The sequence below is a fragment of the Rhipicephalus sanguineus genome, chromosome 9 (assembly GCF_013339695.2).
Source record: "Rhipicephalus sanguineus isolate Rsan-2018 chromosome 9, BIME_Rsan_1.4, whole genome shotgun sequence".
Taxonomy (NCBI): Eukaryota; Metazoa; Arthropoda; class Arachnida; order Ixodida; family Ixodidae; genus Rhipicephalus; species Rhipicephalus sanguineus.
Genome location: NC_051184.2, coordinates 19,078,468 through 19,099,072, shown reverse-complemented (window position 1 = coordinate 19,099,072; position 20,605 = coordinate 19,078,468). Strand labels below are relative to the sequence as shown.

Here is a 20,605-nt window from a genome sequence, read left to right as displayed (position 1 = left end):
TACAGCGGAAGCTGCTATGAGATCACGACAGCTGATTTTGGCGCCATAGTTGTCCGCCGCTGCCGTTGTCCGTATCCGCTATCGAGCGAAATAAGAAAAAATGAAAGGAGAAACAAATTTCTAGGATCGGATGGGATTTTAACCCGCGCCCTGTGCGTGGCAGTTGAGTATTCCGCCACAGTGTCACGCTGGTGCTTGTAACTTCTCCGCAAAAATACTCTATACAGGCGTCATGTCGGGCAAGGAATCGTGTTAACATATGTTATATAGCGTGGCAGAAGAGTAAAATAGCAACCTGGCGTCACACAATGCGAATTGCTCAAGGAGTCAGTCGTTGAATGCTTTCAACCCGTGACAAAGGGCTCAGCCATAATTCTTGATCGTCATTAGCCACAGCACAAATTGCACATAATGCCTCACAGATGTGTAGCAGGTACCACGATTCTTCGAAGAATGACGAAAAATGGCATAGGGGGTGCTTCGCTACTGCAGAAAAATTATGATGATTTATGACGTAGTGGGTACTTTGCATGTGTACTTGTATTAGTTTCACCAAGAGAGTATAGAACGGGCTCTAGAAAGGCCGCTGTTCCAGCTTACGCTGTGACTGTGCTGCGTGTTCCGCGCAGGCCTGGCGAATTTTTTTATCAGATCAGCGGTCTCGCACAGAGAGTGCGCTCAATGATGTGCTGCTTTTGAGATCGTGCTCACTCCATTGACACAAAGCATTCAGCCCGCTAAAAAAGTCTTAATTGACTTTTGAGAAATAAATCCTATGACTTTGAAGGGTATAGTAATGGTTTGTGCCATTTGGTAGGAATTTGTGGTACAGTTTCTTCTACTCCTCTAAAGAACGTGGAAAGAGCGTGTTTTACCCCTGTACCACTTTCCTAATTAAGATTAGGGCAAGTAACTACATCACAAATCCAATGTTTTTATGATTACCTTAACTTCAAATTTTTGCATAAAAAAGCCGTTACGAACCGTTACGGAACATTTTTTTTTTTCGTTTCGGAACAGAAACGGAACGGAACTTTTTGCGGTGGAACGAAACTAAAACCGAAACGAAAAACATTTCGTTCCGACACCCTGCTCCGAAGGCTTTCTGCACCCCACCTGGTTTTGCACTGCCTCCGTGATCGGCGTACCCTTGACCAAGCGACGATGTCATCTGATGACGTCATAATGGGACGGCCCGTTATATGACGTCATAGCGACGTAACAAACTTTGGTATATGTGACGTCATGTGATGATGATTTATTCCGTCACTCGTGTTTATGCCGCCGACGGTCAATTTTCGCGTTTGATGAGGCATCCAAGGCTTTCGCCTTAATAATCCCGTGTTTTACCATGCTTATTTTCGTACACGCAACGTAACTGATGCGTGAGCGAAGCTTGTACCGCAGCTGTCATCTTGCGGTTATTTCGACGTCGTGTCACCGGCTTGTGCCAAAACGTCCTCTATCTTGCCTTGCTTCCCGCGTCCGCTGTCGCATTGTATTCGAGAACGGGAACGTTCACTCATTCATTTATTGCTTCGTTAATTCTCGCGCAGCGGATGGCCTTAATACTCTTTAAAGAGTGTGCGCTATCTGTCGCAGGGGGCATACGAAGCAAGCTGCACTTTCCCGAAGCCATCGCATGCATAATACATGATGCATGCGGTGGCTTCGCAGTTATTCGGCTCTGTTCTTGGAAGAGCTCGGCGTTCGGAAAAGGCGAATTACATTCTTGTCTACTAAGCAATTTCGTGAATTTGTTTTTGGAAGTTGCAACGCCCACTCGTGTATGTCTTCGTTCGCCTTTCACTTTCGTAAGTAGTAGGTGCGTTTCCCTGCACCTCATTTTGGACCAACTAATGCCGGCACCGGTAATCCTTTAAATGAAGGCGAAATGCTAGCTGCACGTGCTATACTTCGTATTCTGCGCATTGTTCGATTACGAGAGCAGCGTTTACAGTTTCCATTTCACAGTACAAGCAAACTGTCGTTTGACACAGTGTTCGCAAGAACGACTACGCCGCTTTTAGGTTTACGTACTGGCTTGCAGTAAAAAATATATTTTAGCCCGGTTTATCGCCTGACTTGCTACTCCGGGTGTCGGTTGAAAGGCTCCCTAGGCGCCGCCATAATCCGCTTTGGGCTGTGCTAAGTAGGCGTGAATCCCCAAATATGCACTGCCGAGGCTGCGACGTCAGCCTTTGTACTCATGTGCTGCAGTTCAGAAAGGAGGTGTTTCTTCTCTCCTGTGAAAAGGTTTATACAATGATCGCATATACACACAAATAATTCGTACCAGTCACAAACACACGTATATACACAAAAGAGTAATTCATAAAGTTTCGTTAAGGCGAGCAGTCCTCGCAACCACCAACATAGCTTTTATTTTGCGCATCCCGGAGGCGCTCTTTTGCCGTGGGCCGAGAAGGTGCCGCAGCTCCAAGCTCAAGCCGCGTTGCAAATGAAGTGCTGCCTTCAGAATCTGTCGTGCTGCGTCACAATGGCTCATTGAAGCTGAGAGTTTTGTTGCAACTCTGCTGCGTGGGGTGCACGGGTTTCGTCGTCATTCAGGTGAAGATCAGTTGGCAAAATCAGTTGAAGATCAGGCGAAATCAGCTTCCTTTGTTTTACATTGCGTTCAACTTTAGGCGCTCGAAATGTCACGCTAATATCGAGGCCCCTTACAACGTTGCAAGACAACCGGAATCGAGACAAAAGAAACGGCAGCATATGCTGTCTCATGCACGTCTGACATTTCAATAATCTCGACAGAGCTTCCGGTGGCTACCGCTCGGTGGCGCCAGGGTACGTGAAAGTTGCGATTATGTGTACAGTTTAAATGATTCGATCCCTTGGCTTCCTGCGTGCCACTTGTTAAAATAAAAAATTTAACTGACGAAGAGGTACTTTTTCAGGGCTAAATTTTTAATGAAATGGCTTCTTAGCCTTTTCATTTTTATTTTCCTCTTGTAGTTTTTGTTCCGCCGCAAGATATAAACAAGGTTGTTGTAAGGAAGCGGTGTATCACTGACTTTAGCCAACAGAGCAACTGCTGTTCCGGTGCACTCTTGCCTCGTTCACTTAATTAGGTACTGCATCCGACGAAGTTGGGAAAATATCAGGAATGGAATAACGTTCAAAACCAGGCATGCGAAATGAAAAGACGTGATACGAACAGCACGCTCCTTTCTAGTAGAGCGTAGGTGTTATGTCGCTCAGCGGAAATAGAAAATCATATAATCTTAATCTAGACTACAAATATTGAGCAATGTACGCTTAATAATTATAAATTGGCACAACCAAATACATGTTTATGTATTTTTACTTTTATTTTTAGTATGTATGCAAATGTTCGTGGCCTTGCCCCGCCACGGTGGTCTAGTGGTTATGGTGCTCGACTGCTGACCCGAAGGTCGCGGGATCGAATCCCGGCCGCGGCGGCTGCATTTTCGATGGAGGCGAAAATGTTTGAGGCCCGTGTGCTTAGATTTAAGTGCACGTTAAAGAACCCCAGGTGGTCGAAATTTCCGGAGCCCTCCACTGCGGCGTCTCTCATAATCATATCGTGGTTTTGGGACGTTAAACCCCAGATATTATTATTAAATGTTCGTGGCCTCATTGTCAAAGAAGGTTTGTCAAGCAGCTTGAAGGCAGTTCGGGTCGGTATTCTAGCACTGGCTGTTCCGACAGGGGTCTATCGTCAAGGCGGGCCCACACAGCAGCTGGCGGCCTTAATGAACTTTTTGCGTGGCCTACTGAATAGGCTGTTGTACTACCGCTTCGCACCTTCCGCTTGTTTGTTTGTTTTTTCGTGCGCCTGCTCTTCTCTCCGCTTTCCTTTCCATCTTTCTTTCCCCTCCCCTTAGTGTAGGGTAGGAAACCGGATGCTACAATAGTGGTTGGCCTCTCTGCCTTTATCTCATTTGATTACATATATATATATATATATATATATATATATATATATATATATATATATATATATATATATATATATATATATCAGCTTGAAGGGGCCGCTGGTAGACGGCAGAATAGGAGAAATAACAAATTATGATAACCTATTATGGTGTAAAACGAGACTGAACCAGCGAAATGCAACTTGCCCACTAAACGATGACGAGAGAATTTCGCGCTTTGCACAAACACGCGCATGAAATGTAGCGTTGATTGTACGTCTCATCACAAGTGCCTGCAGTCGTCAAGGGGAAGCAGATTGTCGTCATAAGATTGACGTGCTACGACAGATTGACGTGTCAAAACCATGTGCACGACATGATTGTGAGGGACGCCGTAGTGGAGGGCTCCGGAAATTTCGACCACCTGGGGTTCTTTAACGTGTAACTAAATGTAAGTACACGGGCCTCGAGCGTTCCCGCCTCCATCGAAAATGCGGCCACCGCGGCCGGGATTCGATCCCGCGACCTTTCGGTCAGCAGTCAAGCGCCATGACCACTAGACTACCGTGGCCGGTCTGGTGCAAGCATTCCTGTTCCTCATTCGCGCAATTTCACTCGAGCCCCGACGACGTCCCCTGTTGAGTGTTACGAAACGCACGAGACCACGCAATCGAACCAGTGTGTTATCGATTCGAGGATCGCGAATGAGAGAGAAGGAGAGTGCACGCGAAAGCCGGTTTTAAAGGCGAACACCGCGAGGTGACAGACGAGAAGGTTCGCAGTGCGTGTCCAGCGACATCTTATGCTCGACTGTCGCGGCGAGCCGTTTCGTGAGCAGCTGCCGCTTTCCCCCGACAGTGGAGAGGTCGCGGAAAAACGCCTTTTTTGCTGGCAACGCTCCCGAGTTATCGGACGGCATTCCCGACCTGACGCGAACCTAATCTTCTTTCGTTCCCATTAGCGGGTAGATTGTTCTCTTTATCTCAGGTGGCGAGAAAAGCTGCCGTTAGAGGGCTCAGCCTTCTTAAAAGCGTCAGGAAACTCAGAAAACGTGACCTCCTGAGCCCACATAGTATTTTTTCGATGGTTACTAATATCTTTAAGGCGAAAGTCTTAGATGCCTCATCAAATGCGAAAATTGACCGCCTGTGTCGGCGGCGTCGGCGTCAACGCGAGTGACGCAAAAAAAAAAAATCATCACGTGATGACGTCATCATACACCATCCACACCAACCACATCATGACGCCATATAGGCCAAAATATGTGACTTCATCGTGACGTCACTATGATGTCACATAACGTGATGTAAGGTGACGACATCGTCGCATCACATGACATCAACTGACATTGGCGCTTGGTCAAATGTGGGCCGATCACGGAAGCAGTGCAAAACCAGGTGACGTGCAAAAAGCTTGTAATGCCTCCGATCCCGGAGGCAGTGCAAAACCGCGTTAGGTGCAGCAAGCTTTCGAAGGAGTGCGGGTGAGGACCATTTCTGAGAGGAAAGAGATGATAGCTTTAGCCTTCGAGTCGTATTAGACGAATGCATAAGAGACCCTGTGAGGTATACTCGTCGGAGGCCGAATATTGCAAAATAAATATTCTAACACAATGTATGAATATTTGTCTGTTTACGATAGATCTAATGATAATGAAAACGTAAAGTATGGTATAAAGGTGCGGTAATAGAATAAAACAAAATGAACGTGGTCGGTTGGTTAATCAGTGAATTTTATGCAGTCTAGACGTTTTGACGTCAAGGACGTAAAACATGACTCCGCTTCCGATTAGCGTATATAGCTAGCAACATGTGTACGTAGCAGCATGTAATACGCATGTATTACAGCTGTTCGTGTTCGGATGCCCGCGTGGCACAAGGCCGATTTCAGTTGATTGTAGTTTTGATTCCCTGTTTGCACTTATTCGAATTCAGTGCTATGAGTGCGTCGCATCAATCGTAATATTGAGTACTCAGGCGAAATTCGCCACCAGATTTTTTTTTTGAAATCTTGAAAATCGCACCCAATTCGAATATGAAATGCTTGCCATACATAACGCCCCGTGTCAGCATCTGCATAAACTTCATCATTGGTCGTATTCGTGTGATACGATGATCAGGACCGCATTTCTGTGCTCCCGGCGTGGCGCATTTCCACGTTGCCTGGGCAGAGTGTTCAAGCTAGATATCAGTATTTCGACATAAATGGTGGTGCATTATGGTGTGAATGCCTCCAATTTTTCCATTCAAGCAGCTGCCTAAAAGGCAATCAATCAATCAATCAATCAATCAATCAATCAATCAATCAATCAATCAATCAATCAATCAATCAATCAATCGATCAATCAATCGATCGATCAATCGATCGATCAATCATATTTTTATTTATTTTTTATGCCTAGGAACAACCGTAAACTCTTTGTGCTGGGGCACGCAAGAAGATTACTAATAAACACTACAATAAAGACACTCTACAGGAAAAAAATACTATAACAAAACACGGGAAATAATAATAATAACAATAATAATAATAATAATAATAATAGAAGGAGGAGAAGGAAATAAACCATGAGCCAAAGTTTGTCCGTCCTGTGCGCGTGTGCGCGCGTTTTTTTTTTTTTTTTTTGTGCGTGTGTGTGTGTGTGTGCGTTGATGCGGAAATTATCGAGCATGGAAAAATTAGTGTAGCTCGAGTCACGGGAGAGGAGCCAAGAAGACTTCATGCAAGGCACGTGTGTTACGCGATATCGTTGCGTGTGCGGTGCTTGCCTGCACTATATGCTTGGCGTAACTCGAGCCCGGAAAGAGTTCCAGCTCTCGCTCACTGTCCTTTTTTATTCGATTATGACGCTAAAGTCTGGAAAGCTCCCAGAATCGTTGTCTTTAAAGCTGAGCGCGTGAATACTTAAACGATTACTTTCGTGAACTGCGCGTCTCTTTCAAAGCTCTGAAGGAAAGAAAAAGCCATTTATTTGTCGTCGACTTTTCGTTTTTCTGGCAGCTTGGTCTATCCTCGTATTTGAAGGCAGGCCTGTTGCATTTATATAGCTTTAGGCGGCGAGTAGAGACCCGGGGGTTCTTAACAGCCATTAAGGGTTCACTAGCGTTAGAAAGAGCTGGCTGAAGGTTGCCATGGGCTCGCTTGATTACCTCAAGTACTAGGTTGCCGGGTTCGGGTCCCTCTGTCCTCTCAGAGTGTAAAGTGTTTTTCTTTCTCTTTTCTTCTTCTTCTTCTTTTTTTTTTTTTTTTTTTTTTTTTGATGGGGGAGCTGGCGTACCTTATAAAAGAGGAGACTTTTCAACGCGAACGGATTCTCAATATTGTCTGACTCGTATTTAACTGTAGAAATGGCAGAATGTGCCGCTCTTCTTTAGATTTTTTTTATTTAGATTAACTGTACAAGAGCCTTTACGGAATGTGTTTTATTGCTGGGACGTAATTTCATGTCGCCTCATGCTATCATTCTCTAATTATTGGACAAGCTCTTGTTAGGAAAAAAGACGGCGACGCACTGGTTGCGAGCATTTACCCTCTCACCCATGTAAGCGACTCATTCTTGTCGTCAAAAAACTCGCACTGTGCCATTATGCAATCAGCGAACAAGACTTGAAGGCAGGAGCCATGTTCTTCTTCTCACTCGATGCGCTGATCCTTTCCCTCCGAAAGCTTCCTGCACCTAAGGTGGTTTTGCATAGCCTCCAAGATCGGAGGGAGTGCAAAATTGGTTGTGCACTGCATCCGTGATCGGTTCACCTTTAGCCAAGCGACGATGTAATGTGATGACGTCATCATAGGACGTCACGTTATATGACCTCATAGTGGCGCCATGATGACGCCACGACTTTCGGCGATCTATGACGTCACGATGCCGTCACACGGTGTCGTCATCACGTGATGATGATTTTTTGCATCACTCGTGTTGACGCCGACTCCGCGGGACGCCGACGGTTAATTTTCGCGTTTGATGAGGTATCCAAGGCTTTCGCCTTGATACCTCAGGCAACAGCCCTGCATACGTCTTCGTGTTCCGATGACACGTCAGTCGGGGTCGATTAACTGGTGGTCTGTTCGACTTCACTGGCAGCGGGGAGAGAGGTATGTGAAGACGAACGAAAGGGCCGCTCCTCGACTGTGCCGGAGAGATGAGCGGTAGAGATGTCCAGTTTAGCAAAAATAACACACCATTTTGTAACAGCGCAGAAAAACACCCTGTGTAGGGAACAATGATGCCCGCAGCAGAGCTTTTGTTTCACGGCGATGGACGCAGCTGGCAGATTGAAATGTCGTTTGACGGTCATTATGTTACTTTTTAGGAGCCTGCGTATATAGCTGCAGCTGACGGCGGACATTGTGCCCACTGTCTGTATTGGAGAGCCCTCTCTATATTCGGAGTATGATATTTTTTTCCCGGCCGCGTGAATATTTCTCACGGTGTGTTGTTCTGGCCCAGTTTTAGGGCTTTTGCTTTTGCTGCTGCTGCTGTTCTCTTGCAACTTTACAGCTCTAAGGGTATGTGCATGCCGTCACTGACGGGGAGATCTATTGCTAGTGCGTGAGGGTTCTGTCTTTGTGCTGAGGTACGCGTCCCACACACAGAGAATACATATATCGATCGACATATCTTTCAAGGCGAAAGCCTTAGCTGCCTTATGAAACGTGAAAATTGACCGTCGGCGTCGGCGTCAACCCGAGTTATGCAAAAAAAAAATTAACACGTGATGACGTCACCAAATGACGTCACAGATCGCCAAAATGTGTGACGTCGCCATGACGTCACATAACGTCGCATTATGGTGTCATACATCATCACATAACATTGTCGCTTGGTCAAAGGTGAGTCGATCACGGAGGCAGTGCAGACCCAGGTGAATTGCAGAAAGCTAGCAATGCCTCCACTCTTGGATGCAGTGCAAAACCACGTTAGGTGCAGGAAGCTTTCAGAGTTTAGTTAATCAGTACATCAACTGAGAAGAAAAAGAAGACGGCTTTTGCCTTCCAGTCGTCTTAGGCGAAGGGACCCTGAGATTTATTTATTTATTTATTTATTTATTTATTTATTTATTTATTTATTTATTTATTTATTTATTTATTTATTTATTTATTTATTTCATATACCTTGACTTACACCACGAAGGCGAGACTAATCGGACTACATTCGCGCTGCTTCGAATATTTTCGTAGATATGTCCCAACAAGTTCATTGTTCAACGCTTATAGTGCACCTATATTGCCACTTCGTGTCGATCAATTGTAAAAGGTTGAAGAAAGCAACCGGAAGGAAACACGTTGTGGAATAAAAATGGTGCAGATAAGGGTGAGGTGCCTAAGGCAGGCTGGACGATGTTTGGATACAGCGTTACCTATCTTTATCACATGCAGCACTGTCATTTGTAACGCGTTGGTATTAAAGAGTCAGTAGATTAGGCCACATGGTATTGCTGTGGGTGGCGGCTATGATACAGATTGCCGAAAACCACGAAACTGACCTCGCACTCGTATATGGTTAGGGTTCCTGCAGAAGAACCGATAGCTGGTATAGTTGGTAATAGTTCTTAATCATCTTGAAAACAGCGTGTATTACGACACGGACAAGAGGAGATAGAATGACAAGCCACAGCGCTGAACTCGCAACTAAATTTTATTTGAAAATACAAGCATACTTATATACTGACAACCTGTCACCCATGTGACCACTTCACACATGACGTCAGAAGGCACCATTCTGAAGCCTAAAGACCAAGACCAAGCAAAAAAGTTCCATTCACTCGCACGGATCAACCGCAAAAAGGAATGCTATGGTCCTGAGCGTTCCAAGAAACAGTATTCACTATCATGCAAGGTGATGGGGGCGGAGCTAATGCACTGTTCACCCCTCTTTCTAATATGGAATGCCTCACCGATTTCTCTGGTGGCCGGATTATGGTGAACTGATAGTTTCATTAGGTACAGGCACACAGCCGCACTGCGAAATGCGTTGTGCCACATGCGAGTGAGGATTTCCTTACTCAGGAAATTTCGTGAAATACAGGCATGCAGTGGTTGGTTATTTGAGGTGATGACGGGCATCCCGGCGCTAGGTTTGCTACAGTTTGATAGGTATTTCAAGCATAAAAAATCACAGGGTCCCTCACGCGTTCACGTAAGACGACTCGAAGAGGAAAGCAATCTTTTTCTTCTCAGTCGACGTACTTAGAGTTACTGTATATGCTACCTTTAGGTAGCAGAGTTGCACATAGGTCTGGCTAGCAACCGCAGCTATGCGGCGAAGCCGCTCTTAGTTCTTGCAGGCGGCATGCCTACTGTGTCGCTGATCGACAAGTTTGGTGTGCTGAAGACCTGTGATTAACTTAACTGTCGATGTCTGGTGTCAATCCGATTCGCTGCAGAGGCGGCGTAGAGAAACACAAAAATTGGCCCAAGCGTCAGCTTCTCCGCAAGGCATGGTTGCTAGCGGCGTTTGGAAGACAGATGCGCAACTCCGCTACCTAAAGGTAGCATATACAGTAACTCTAGACGTACTGATGCTGCACCGCCACCCATTGAAAGCTTTCCGTATCTAACGTGGTTTTGCACTGCCTCCAGGATCGGAAGTTTTGCTAGCTCTCCGCACCTCATCTGGTTTGGCACTGCCTCTGTGATCAGCCCACCTATGACCAAACGACGATGTCATGCGATGAGGTCATCCTGTGACGTCACATGGAGTCGTGATGATGTCACAAATTTAGGCGCTCTGTGACGTCATATGGTGACGTCATCACGTGGTGATGAGTTTTTTCGCGCCACTCGTGTTGGCGCTGAACGCCGGTCGATCTTCGCGTTTGTTGAGGCATCCAAGGCTTTGGCATTAATAACCCGTCACTTAGCATACGGAAGCGTATGTTGTATAGTATTTGGCACGGAACGATCTAGCAGTCTGGTCGGTCTGGTGCGTAGGCCATGCTACAGGATTCCGATCGTCTGTATACCGCTACATCGTGTCCGCGAGGTGAGGAAATCTGCGTTCGTATGTATGCCAGTCCAGCGTCGTGAGCGGCGAGGGGGATCGACCTTGGAGCGAGGGAGGACCGTCTCACGTTGCCCTTTGTCTGCTGTCCTCTGTTTATCTTCGCCTTTGTTCCGCGCACCGCTGCATCTGCGAAGATACACCGAGGGCAGTTGGACAAACATGTCTGCGGCTGCGCTCCCGTGTGCGTGCGTTCACACGCTGCTTGCTGCCAGATCTGCTGAACCGGGCTCCGAGAGCAAAAGCACTTGCTTAAGTTTATCTTGTAACGTGTTATAATTGCACTCTCGGTGTTAGTCAGAAGTGTCCGCGCTTGGCTTCGAAATTCGCGATGAACTCTGCAGAATGTGTCGGAACCGACGATGTTGGTACGCGACGAGTCGTTTGATACGGCCTGTCAGCTTACACGCAGATAACTGCTCCACGATGAAAAATACAAGTGTTACACGAGAACAGAAACGGTGAGTCAGTGGCTTGAGGAAGTCATTACACAAGCGAGTTAATTATGCGCTAGTCGGTTTTGTGTTCATGTGAAAATGGCCCCCCTCTAATCCCTCTCTCGACGATCCTTATTACCTTTATCCAGCTCCAACTGCTGACCACAATTCAGGTGTCAGCAGTGGTGTGGCAACATTGAAGTGGTATAGTTAAGTGCTGTAGTTAATGCGATTTGTCAGTGCCTCCAAGATCGGAGGCATTGCAAGCTTTCTGCACCTCACGTGATATTGCAGTGCTTTCGAGATCGTCCCACCTTTGTCCCAGCAACGATATCGTGTGGTGGCGTCCGGGGACGGCACGTCATGTGGCCTCTTGAAGACTTCGCGAATTTGGGCGACCTGTGACGCCATGATGACGTCACTGACGTCATCACATAATGATTTCTTGTACCAATCGTGTTGTCACCGACGGTCATATGGCATCTCAGGCTTTCGCCTTAAATAAATGAATAAAAAAAAAACTTCTCCTTGAGGGAGAAGTTCGTTGATGCTGACGCAGGTGGAATGTAGCGTTGTGCCAATGTTGCCCTCACCTCGCGTGAAACGAGTTCTCGCGAGTGGTTTTGCCCGCTGTCGGCGGGTGATTGCACCGCTTCCGCCGTCAAAAATAGCCTGCATACGGTTTTACGAGAGCCGTCACGTAAGGCTGCTGCCGGATGACTTTTTCTTTTTAGTGTTCGTCGCCTGCATCGGCGGCGATGCTCGTATTACAGCAGAAGATATCCCGTGTCTCGATCGTGTATGCGGGCGTCTCTTCTCAGCGTGACGACAGGGCCAAGTTCTCGCGACTGCTGAATAATAATCCGCGACGCATAGTGGCCCTGACGCGTTTCGCAGTAAAATGGAGGACGCGAGCAGTGGTGTGTTCGCCGATGTATTCCTCGGCTTTTCTCGCGTACCGTTTCATTACTGTTAACGTCACTTATTACCAGTAATAAATGTATAACTGCACAATACCTTCTACTTTCTTTTACCTGCATCATTCATCGCCATTTCTGATTCATCCTCATATTGGCAATATTTTTTTTTTGCACCTGTTGGAACGGTTACTTTATCACTTTGACCCTTAAGATGTTATGTCATCATCATCACCATCATCATGTGACATTTGAGAAATACCTTGCCGCTATATCTTCATACTGTGTCCTATTGTAGTATCATTGTTGCGTGTTATTGCGTTGGGTGAATAATATTTTTATTGTACTGATGAACCTTCTGCTTTTAAATATAAAACTTATTTGCATAACCGTTCTTCTCCTATTATTCGACGTCTTCTTGAAGGCCTGTAAGGTACCTATAAATAAATAAATAAATAAATAAATAAATAAATAAATAAATAAATAAATAAATAAATAAATAAATAAATAAATAAATAAATAAATACAGTGTGGTGGCACAGTGTGGCAAACCACAAGGCACAGCATGCGTAGACTATGGAAGACCATATATCTGCAGAGCATCACTGTGCATGCAGGAAACGCACTCGCAAGCTCAGTGTTTCGCTATAGAAATGTGATTAGGGAGCGTTAGATTTTACATATTTTTCCTGAAGTCTATTTAACGAAGGTTTATGAACTGCTAGCGCGTTTTCTATGTGTTCGCATTGTTTTTGAGCTTGTTCCTGTTCACATATCAACTGTGGCTCACACCCACTGTGGGGGATTGGCCAAGAATTGGGTGGTCTTGTGAGTGGTTTTATTGCATGGTTCTTAAATTGTATGAAAATTGAGAATGGGATAACTTATAGCATAGAAATAGCGAATTCTGTGTTATTTTTTTCCTGCTTTTCCTATATTATTCTCCATCTTATCTATTATTCCATCTATCCCGGACCCCCGATGTAGGGTGGCCAACCGAACACCAGCTCGGTTAACCTCCCTGCATTTCTCTCTCTCTCTCTTTGCATCTTCGTGTGACGCAAATGGACCTTTGCGTACTTAAAGTTTCAAACCCTGTGTACTCTCTGTCGTAAACCGATTCGGGTTCTCTTGTGGTTCCGGCGGTTAACTTACGCAAGGTTTTGCGTTACGCTGCACTCTAAGAAAAGAAAGAATCCTTTGACGTCTTTTTTGCCACGTATATGACTCTCATATGCATAACTCTCTTTAAAGAGGCACTTTAACTCTCCTTTGGAGAGTCGTGAAAGAGAGTTAACGTACGTGTCACTTCAAAGAGAGTTACATATGTCAGAGTTGTATACGTGGCAGAAAAACGACTCAAAAGACTCCTTTTTTTTCTTAGAGCGTACGACTCAGAAACTAAAACACCCTACTCAGTCGAGATGGCGCAGGTGCTTGTGACGTAATTTTTACAACACCGCACGTAAATTGCACGTACTGCCGTGTGTAGTGCCTTGGCGGCGGGAACACAGAAAGCGATAAATACGTTGCCATCGATCGATCGATCGATCGATCGATTGATTGATTGATTGATTGATTGATTGATTGATTGATTGATTGATTGATTGATTGATTGATTGATTGATTTGTTGTTGTTTTTTCAGGTCCGCGCCTGTCCCCACCCAACATTCATCATGAATATATTCAAGAACAGGAGCCGCAAGAAAGAAAAAGGTGAGTTTATGTTATCGCACTCTGCATGCTTCGCAATCAACCGGCACGTTTCTGCGTATCGAAAGGAAACTCGGCGTAGCACGTGACAGTATAGTACACACGGTGCTCTGCACCTGTCTAAAAAACGGGATGTATTTGTCACCTTTAATATAGCGTTCGTAGAGGCAAATAAATCGGTTCAACGTTTTCGTGCACTCGTCTGATCGGCTAAGCATTCGTGGCGCCTACATTGGGTTGCATGCGTGCAGCTGCCACTCTTATGCGAATACTTGATTTGAACGCATAATTCTTTTGTAATGCTCGCGTTCATTAACGTTTTAAGTGGAATCACGCAGCCGCGCCAGCATACTCAGTTGCAGGCTGCGCACGCGCAGGACGCAATGTCGAATCGCCCATCGAGGCACGTTCTTACGTCCCTGTCGAAAACACTTTCAACGAGAGCATTGTTTTTATTTATTTATTTATTTATTTATTTATTTATTTATTTATTATTTATTTATTTATTTATTTATTTATTTATTTGAAATACCCTCGCGGTACAAACGTACATTGAAGAGGAGAGGCGAAAAAGTTGACATATATATATATATATATATATATATATATATATATATATATATATATATATATATATATATATATATATATATATATATAATAACTTGGTTATGGAATACAGAGTAATACAATATCACATTTAACAAAGTTCAGTCACAACGGCAAAGGTTGAAACACGCTGAGTGAATAATTGATGCAATCGAACTAGTTAATAATAAGCTGCGCCAAGATCGTTAACCTCGTAAGGTCACGTTACGAAGAAGGCTGACGGCGAAGGGTGCTTTGCATTCCGGCTTCGCAACTGCGCGCCAAGTCGCCGCCGCGTCTCCGGCGTCCTTGTAGTTTCCGGAGAAGCCGAGACGAGGCGCCACCGACTTGCCTCCAGCTCAGGCGGCGCGTTTTTCTGTTTGGCAGAAAAGGTAGAGGAGCTTCGGACTCGGTCCGAAGGCTGGCGCTCCGCATCCTCCCACATCTGCCACCGACCCATCTGGCTCATTCGGCCTCCGACCTCTACATCGACAGTTGCGTGCAGTCTATGAGGCTGGCAGGCTGCCACGGCCGTCGGTCCGGCAGTTTCTTTCCAGATTTCCTTGTCTTCGTGGAGTTATGAATAATAATAATAACGTAAAGAGGTTTATTGGGCGTGCCGGGCCTAGTTTTCCAAGCCACCGCCTGGCTTTGACAGGCCTGTTATTTGTTTTGTACAACTCAAGATGACAATAAAGATTATTATTATTATTATTATTATTATTATTATTATTATTATTATTATTATTATTATTATTATTATTATTATTATTATTATTATTACTACTACTACTACTACTACTACTACTACTACTACTACTACTACTACTACTACTATTTATTTATGATGTAACCGGGAACAACCGATTCTTGTTCGGAGTGGGAACATAGCGCACGCATGTACAAACAATGCCGCAGAAAAATTCTATAAAATTAGTGCGCACTTTTGAATGACTCGCTTGATGACGACGGGCCGAATTACTTCTTTGCAAGGCCGGTGATCCAGCGCCGTTATATAGCGCCAATATATGCCCGTGCCTTGAAGTGCCGTGATGATGGATTCAAGTATGGAATTATAGAAGTTTAGCGCACCTAATTATGTGCGGAATGAATGTTTCTTGCGTCCTTTGCCAAGTCTTAGTTTATCAGTAAGAGTTTATAAATCGTTTGTTCACACCTACTCACGGGCCGCTAGCATTTCGATGGAGATGGAATGCCAGAGGCCCGTGTACTGTACGATTTCAGTGCACGTTGAAGAAAGTGGTCGAAACCATCCGGAGCACTCCAATAAGGCGTCTCTCATAGCCCGAGTCTGTATGGGACGTTAAGCTTCACAAACAAACCGACCATTTGCATAAGTGTGGCGTAACTGAAGAAATAGATGTCGAAAGAAGTGAGGGATGCCAAAGCACACAAAGATAACGGAGATGCAGAGCATGAAATGCTGCCTTCGCACTCAACGGGCACACGTTTCATGTCAACTAGCTACAACTCCATCCCACTCAGCTATTCGACCGTCATTCAGGTACATTATACAGCCTCCCGACCTATAACATTATCATTACACTTCCTCTATGTTCAAGGGCGGAAAACGCTTTGCGCGAGAACATGTACGGCGTTTTCGTCCACGGAGATAGGAAAAGAGAGCCTTGAAGTGCGTCTTCTCTGGCGGTCATAGGCGTGCGCACTGGGGCGGGGGGGGGGGGGGGGGGGGGGGGAGCGCCCCCCCCTTAATCACCTAAGAGGGGGCGCAAAATCTGCCCCGTACACTGACCCTTCTTAGTCACCTAAGAGGGGGGGGGACGCAATATCCGCCCAATACATTGACTTAGTAGGGTGGGAGGGCGCTGCGATGAACCTTTGCCTCCCTGATGGGGAACCCTGCGCACGCCTATGCTGGCGGTTCTGCGTTATTGGAAAGACGAAAGAGAGAAGTGCGTGCGTTATGGTCGATGGGGATAAAGATGATAGAAGTATGGCATAAACATAAGCGGATGAACTATAAGCGTTTGAATTTTAATCCCGCGGTGCTTATTTAGCATGTCAGGGTCCATACAAAACAAAGATTCCAGCAGATGCTGGTGGCCGAGGTGGACTATGAGACGGAGCCAGAATTATAAGCTACCGCACACTCGGGAATATGATGGGTAAGTTTAAAGAGAAAGTGAATGGCCGAGTGGATTCGACGGAAGCGCAGTGTTTGAGATCATTCTTAGCCGTAGCGACGAAATTAAGAAATTTGCGGCATAAAATGGAATCAGCCCGCTCATGACGGGGCCATGTGCCTCCGTACTGCAATGGACATGACATAGGCTGACGACGACGATGATGATGCTTCATTTTAAAGCAACGAGGTGCTACCGGCACCTTGGGATGTATACGTTGCACTTTAGTGATGCAAATGAGATTGCTATGCACACGCTAAAGAAAGAAAGCTCCAAAACAGCGTCCTTTGCGAGCTTCCAGACCAGCAGACTTCAAGCCATGCTTTTCCTCAAACACTGACGCTCGCGCACACCCCCGCATTTGTATCCCTCTATACCTATACAGGAGCATTTTTGCGCATCTCAATCACGTTTCAGCGTCGAAGTGCCTAAGGAAACGATGCCATCACCTTAAGCTTGGCTATCCCTTTGATACCGGATGTTCCACCTCCCCGCTCCCTCTGCTTTTTTTTTTTTTTCTCCGTGTGCACTCTACGCTACATCCGGGTATACATCGCTCGTGGAACCCTTATTTTGCCTCGGCCCGATGCTGCAATGATCCCCGCCGGCCTTGCCTCCAGGGCTGTGGAGTCCCTTCCACATTTCTACTCCTAAAACTTAAGCGCCGCTCTATCCCTTCCCAGAAACTATTAATCCCCGAGCAGCGGAGTTTTTAGATTACCGAGGAAAACAAGCGCTAATCCGTTTTCCTCGAAGGGGACCGCGAGGCGGAGTGGGCACGAGCGTGCGCCTCTTCTGCAGCAATAATCGCTTCAGCCTCGCTCTACTCGTGTGCGCGTCGGCGGTGCTCCTAATTGCTTCAAAGCTCGAAGCTCCTGTTTGTCGTGTCGTGTTAGTGCCTCAGTGGGAGAGAAGCATCCTTCGTTAACTGCGTGCGTCGCACGACGCGTCGCGGTGCCTGGGAATCGGCGTTCAGACAGCGCTAACGATGTCGGGCATTCGCGAACATTGCACTCGCTGGCGCGGAAAAAGTAAGAGGAAAGAGAGCGAGCGACGAATAGCGAATCTGCCATGTCACGTCATTTTTATGCATGGAAATCGGCCATCAGACGGAGATGATTCGGACATTTTACAGCGAAGTTGTCTTAATCTACCCTGTGCCGCTGCTTCTGTCGTAATAATAATAATAATAATAATAATAATAATAATAATAATAATAATAATAATAATAATAATAATAATAATAATAATAATAATAATTGTTGGCAGGAGACTCTATCCTCTTCCTCACCGGAAGCTTAGCAGAGCTTAGTCAGCTACCCTGAGAATGTTGCAGACGGCGTCTTTCCCGTCGCGCGGCATCCTCAGTTAAGATGTACTCGAACGTTGACATGGTTGTCCCGACTGCAGTGAAACCTTTTGCTCCATGGCTCACATGCTCTGGCGATGTCCCGCGTTGCCTAAAAACCTTCTCTCCAGCGAAGCCGAATGGGAGGAGGCAGTCAGAAGCACTCCGAAAGCAAACCCAGGCTATCCATAGGGCCCAGGAAAGGGCGGAGCGTCACGGCGTTCTGTCCACGTGGGCGCGGCGAGCGGTTACAACGGCCTGTCAGTAACTCTTCAGGATCCAATAAAGTTCGTTGTCTGTCTGTATGTTGGGGTTTTAACGTCCCAAAACCACAATATGATTATGAGGGACGCCGTATAGGAGAGGGCTCCGCAAATTTGGACCCCCTGGGGTTCTTTAACGTCCACCTAAATCTAAGTACAAGGACTTCAAGCATTTTCGCCCCCACCGAAAATGCGGCCGTCGCGGCCACTATTCGATCCCGCGGCGTTCGGGTCAGCAGTTGAGCGCCATAACCATTAGACCATCGTGGCGGTTCGCTGCCTCTGTCGTCGTCGTTGTTGTAGTACTAGTACAGTTAAAACTCGATCTAACGAAACCAGATTTTACGAATTTCCTGATCTAAAGAACCTTAATGAAAACCAACATATAATGAAACCAAGGAACGTTAGTTGTACTGTTTTAACTGTATTGTGGTAATTGCGATATAAATGGAAATAATAATAATAATAATAATAATAATAATAATAATAATAATAATAATAATAATAATAATAATAATAATAATAATAATAATAATAACGTTATTATTATAAAGCGTGGCTTGAAGTCTGCTGGTCTGGAGGCTCGCAAAGGACGCTGTTTTGAAGCTTTCTTTCTTTAGCGTGTGCATAGCAATCTCGTTTGCATCACTAAAGTGCAACGTATACATTCCAAGGTGTCGGTAGCACCTCGTTGCTTTAAAACGAAGCATCATCATCGTCGTCGTCAGCCTATCTCATGTCCATTGCAGTCCGGATGCAAAGTGACTAGTGGGGTCCCTCAAGGGTCGGTATTAGGCCCACTCCTATTTTTAATTTACGTTAATGATGTTTCTTTTGCCATTCGTAATTCTTCTTTCCTCTTGTATGCCGATGACATCAAGATTTTTAAGGTAATTCATTCAGTTAACGACTGTCGATTGCTGCAGTCAGACTTGCGCTCTTTTTCCGAATGGTGCAATGGTAATAACCTTTCTCTGAATACCTCGAAGACAAAATTCATGTCTATCACTCGCAAAACATCTAGCGTGTCATTTCAACACTCTGTCAATTCTGTGTCCTTATGCAAGGTTTATGAGATCAGTGATCTTGGTGTTGTTGTTGACAGCGCGTTAAACTTTTCTGCTCACGTTAAGCGTGCTGCTATGCGGGGCCTTCGTTCTCTCGGATGTGTTTGTAGAATATCTCGAGAATTCAGGTCTCCCATGGCCCTCCACAAATTGTACACAGCAATATGTCTTCCACAACTTGAGTATGCGTCCGTGATATGGAATGGCATTGCTCAATCCAGCGGTAACACCATTGAACGAGTCCATAAAAAATTCCTCAGCATATATAACCATCGCTTTGCTAAAAATGACTCTGGATCTCGTTCAGATACTGCTGAATTATTATCACTGCCATCACTTCACTGCCGACGAAATCGTCCTGATCTCTTATTTCTTTACAAGCTAGTCCACGGTATCATATCCTGCCCTGTACTTCTCAATTGTGTAAATTTTCGAATTCCGCGTAAGTTAACCAGAGAGAACAGACCGTTTCATGTACCCGCCTGCTTCTTCCAACACTCTACCGTTCACAGAATACAAAGTCGCTATAATGTTAATTTTCTTGATCTTGACGTTTTTCATAGTCCACAATCATTGTTTTTATCCTAGCTTTGCACTGTTTTGACATAGTGTGGCACAATGTACAAAGTCTTCCCTTCTCAGTCTTTCCGCATAGTTGTATATATGCAATCTAATTTTTTATTCCCCGTCAATATTTCTCGTGTTTTCTTATTTTACTCCTCCCCTTTTATGTTCATTTCTCTTTGTCTACGTGTTCTTGCTCTTTTTATTTCTGAAAACTGTCTGTATTGTATTGTTTATTTTTATTGTTTTTTTTTGCTTGCGCCTGCACAAAGACCTTACGGTTGTTCCTGGGCACGTTAAATAAATGATTGATTGATTGATTGATTATTATTATTATTGTTGTTGTTGTTGTTGTTATTATAATTATTATTATTATTACAGATGATGACGATGCTTGCGTTGCTGTGCAGCCGCGATAGTAATACCCGTTTGCCAAGGCAGGCTGCGTGACGTAATGTTATTTCCTCTTTTCAGTCTTCCTTGCCTACTCCTTCTCACTGTGCTTTGCATGGCCACATTGCTGAACATCGTCGCATCTGAGAGCAAATTCTCGATCTCCCAACGCCTGGGAATCACTGAAAAAAAAAATGTTTGGTATCGTGAATGCACATCGGAAAACGCGACGTGTCGGTGTCCCGACA

At 45.2% G+C, this 20,605-nt stretch overlaps 1 protein-coding gene across 1 annotated transcript in view; it reads left to right on the top strand.

Moving 5' to 3' along the window:
- Positions 1-20,605, top strand: part of LOC119404686 (cAMP-dependent protein kinase catalytic subunit 1) — a 319,288-nt gene that overhangs the window by 61,823 nt on the left and 236,860 nt on the right. Inside the window, exon 2 of the mRNA XM_037671304.2 lies at positions 13,903-13,972. Coding sequence (XP_037527232.1) covers positions 13,933-13,972 — 40 coding nt within the window. The 5' untranslated portion in view covers positions 13,903-13,932. The remainder of the gene's footprint in view (positions 1-13,902; positions 13,973-20,605) is intronic.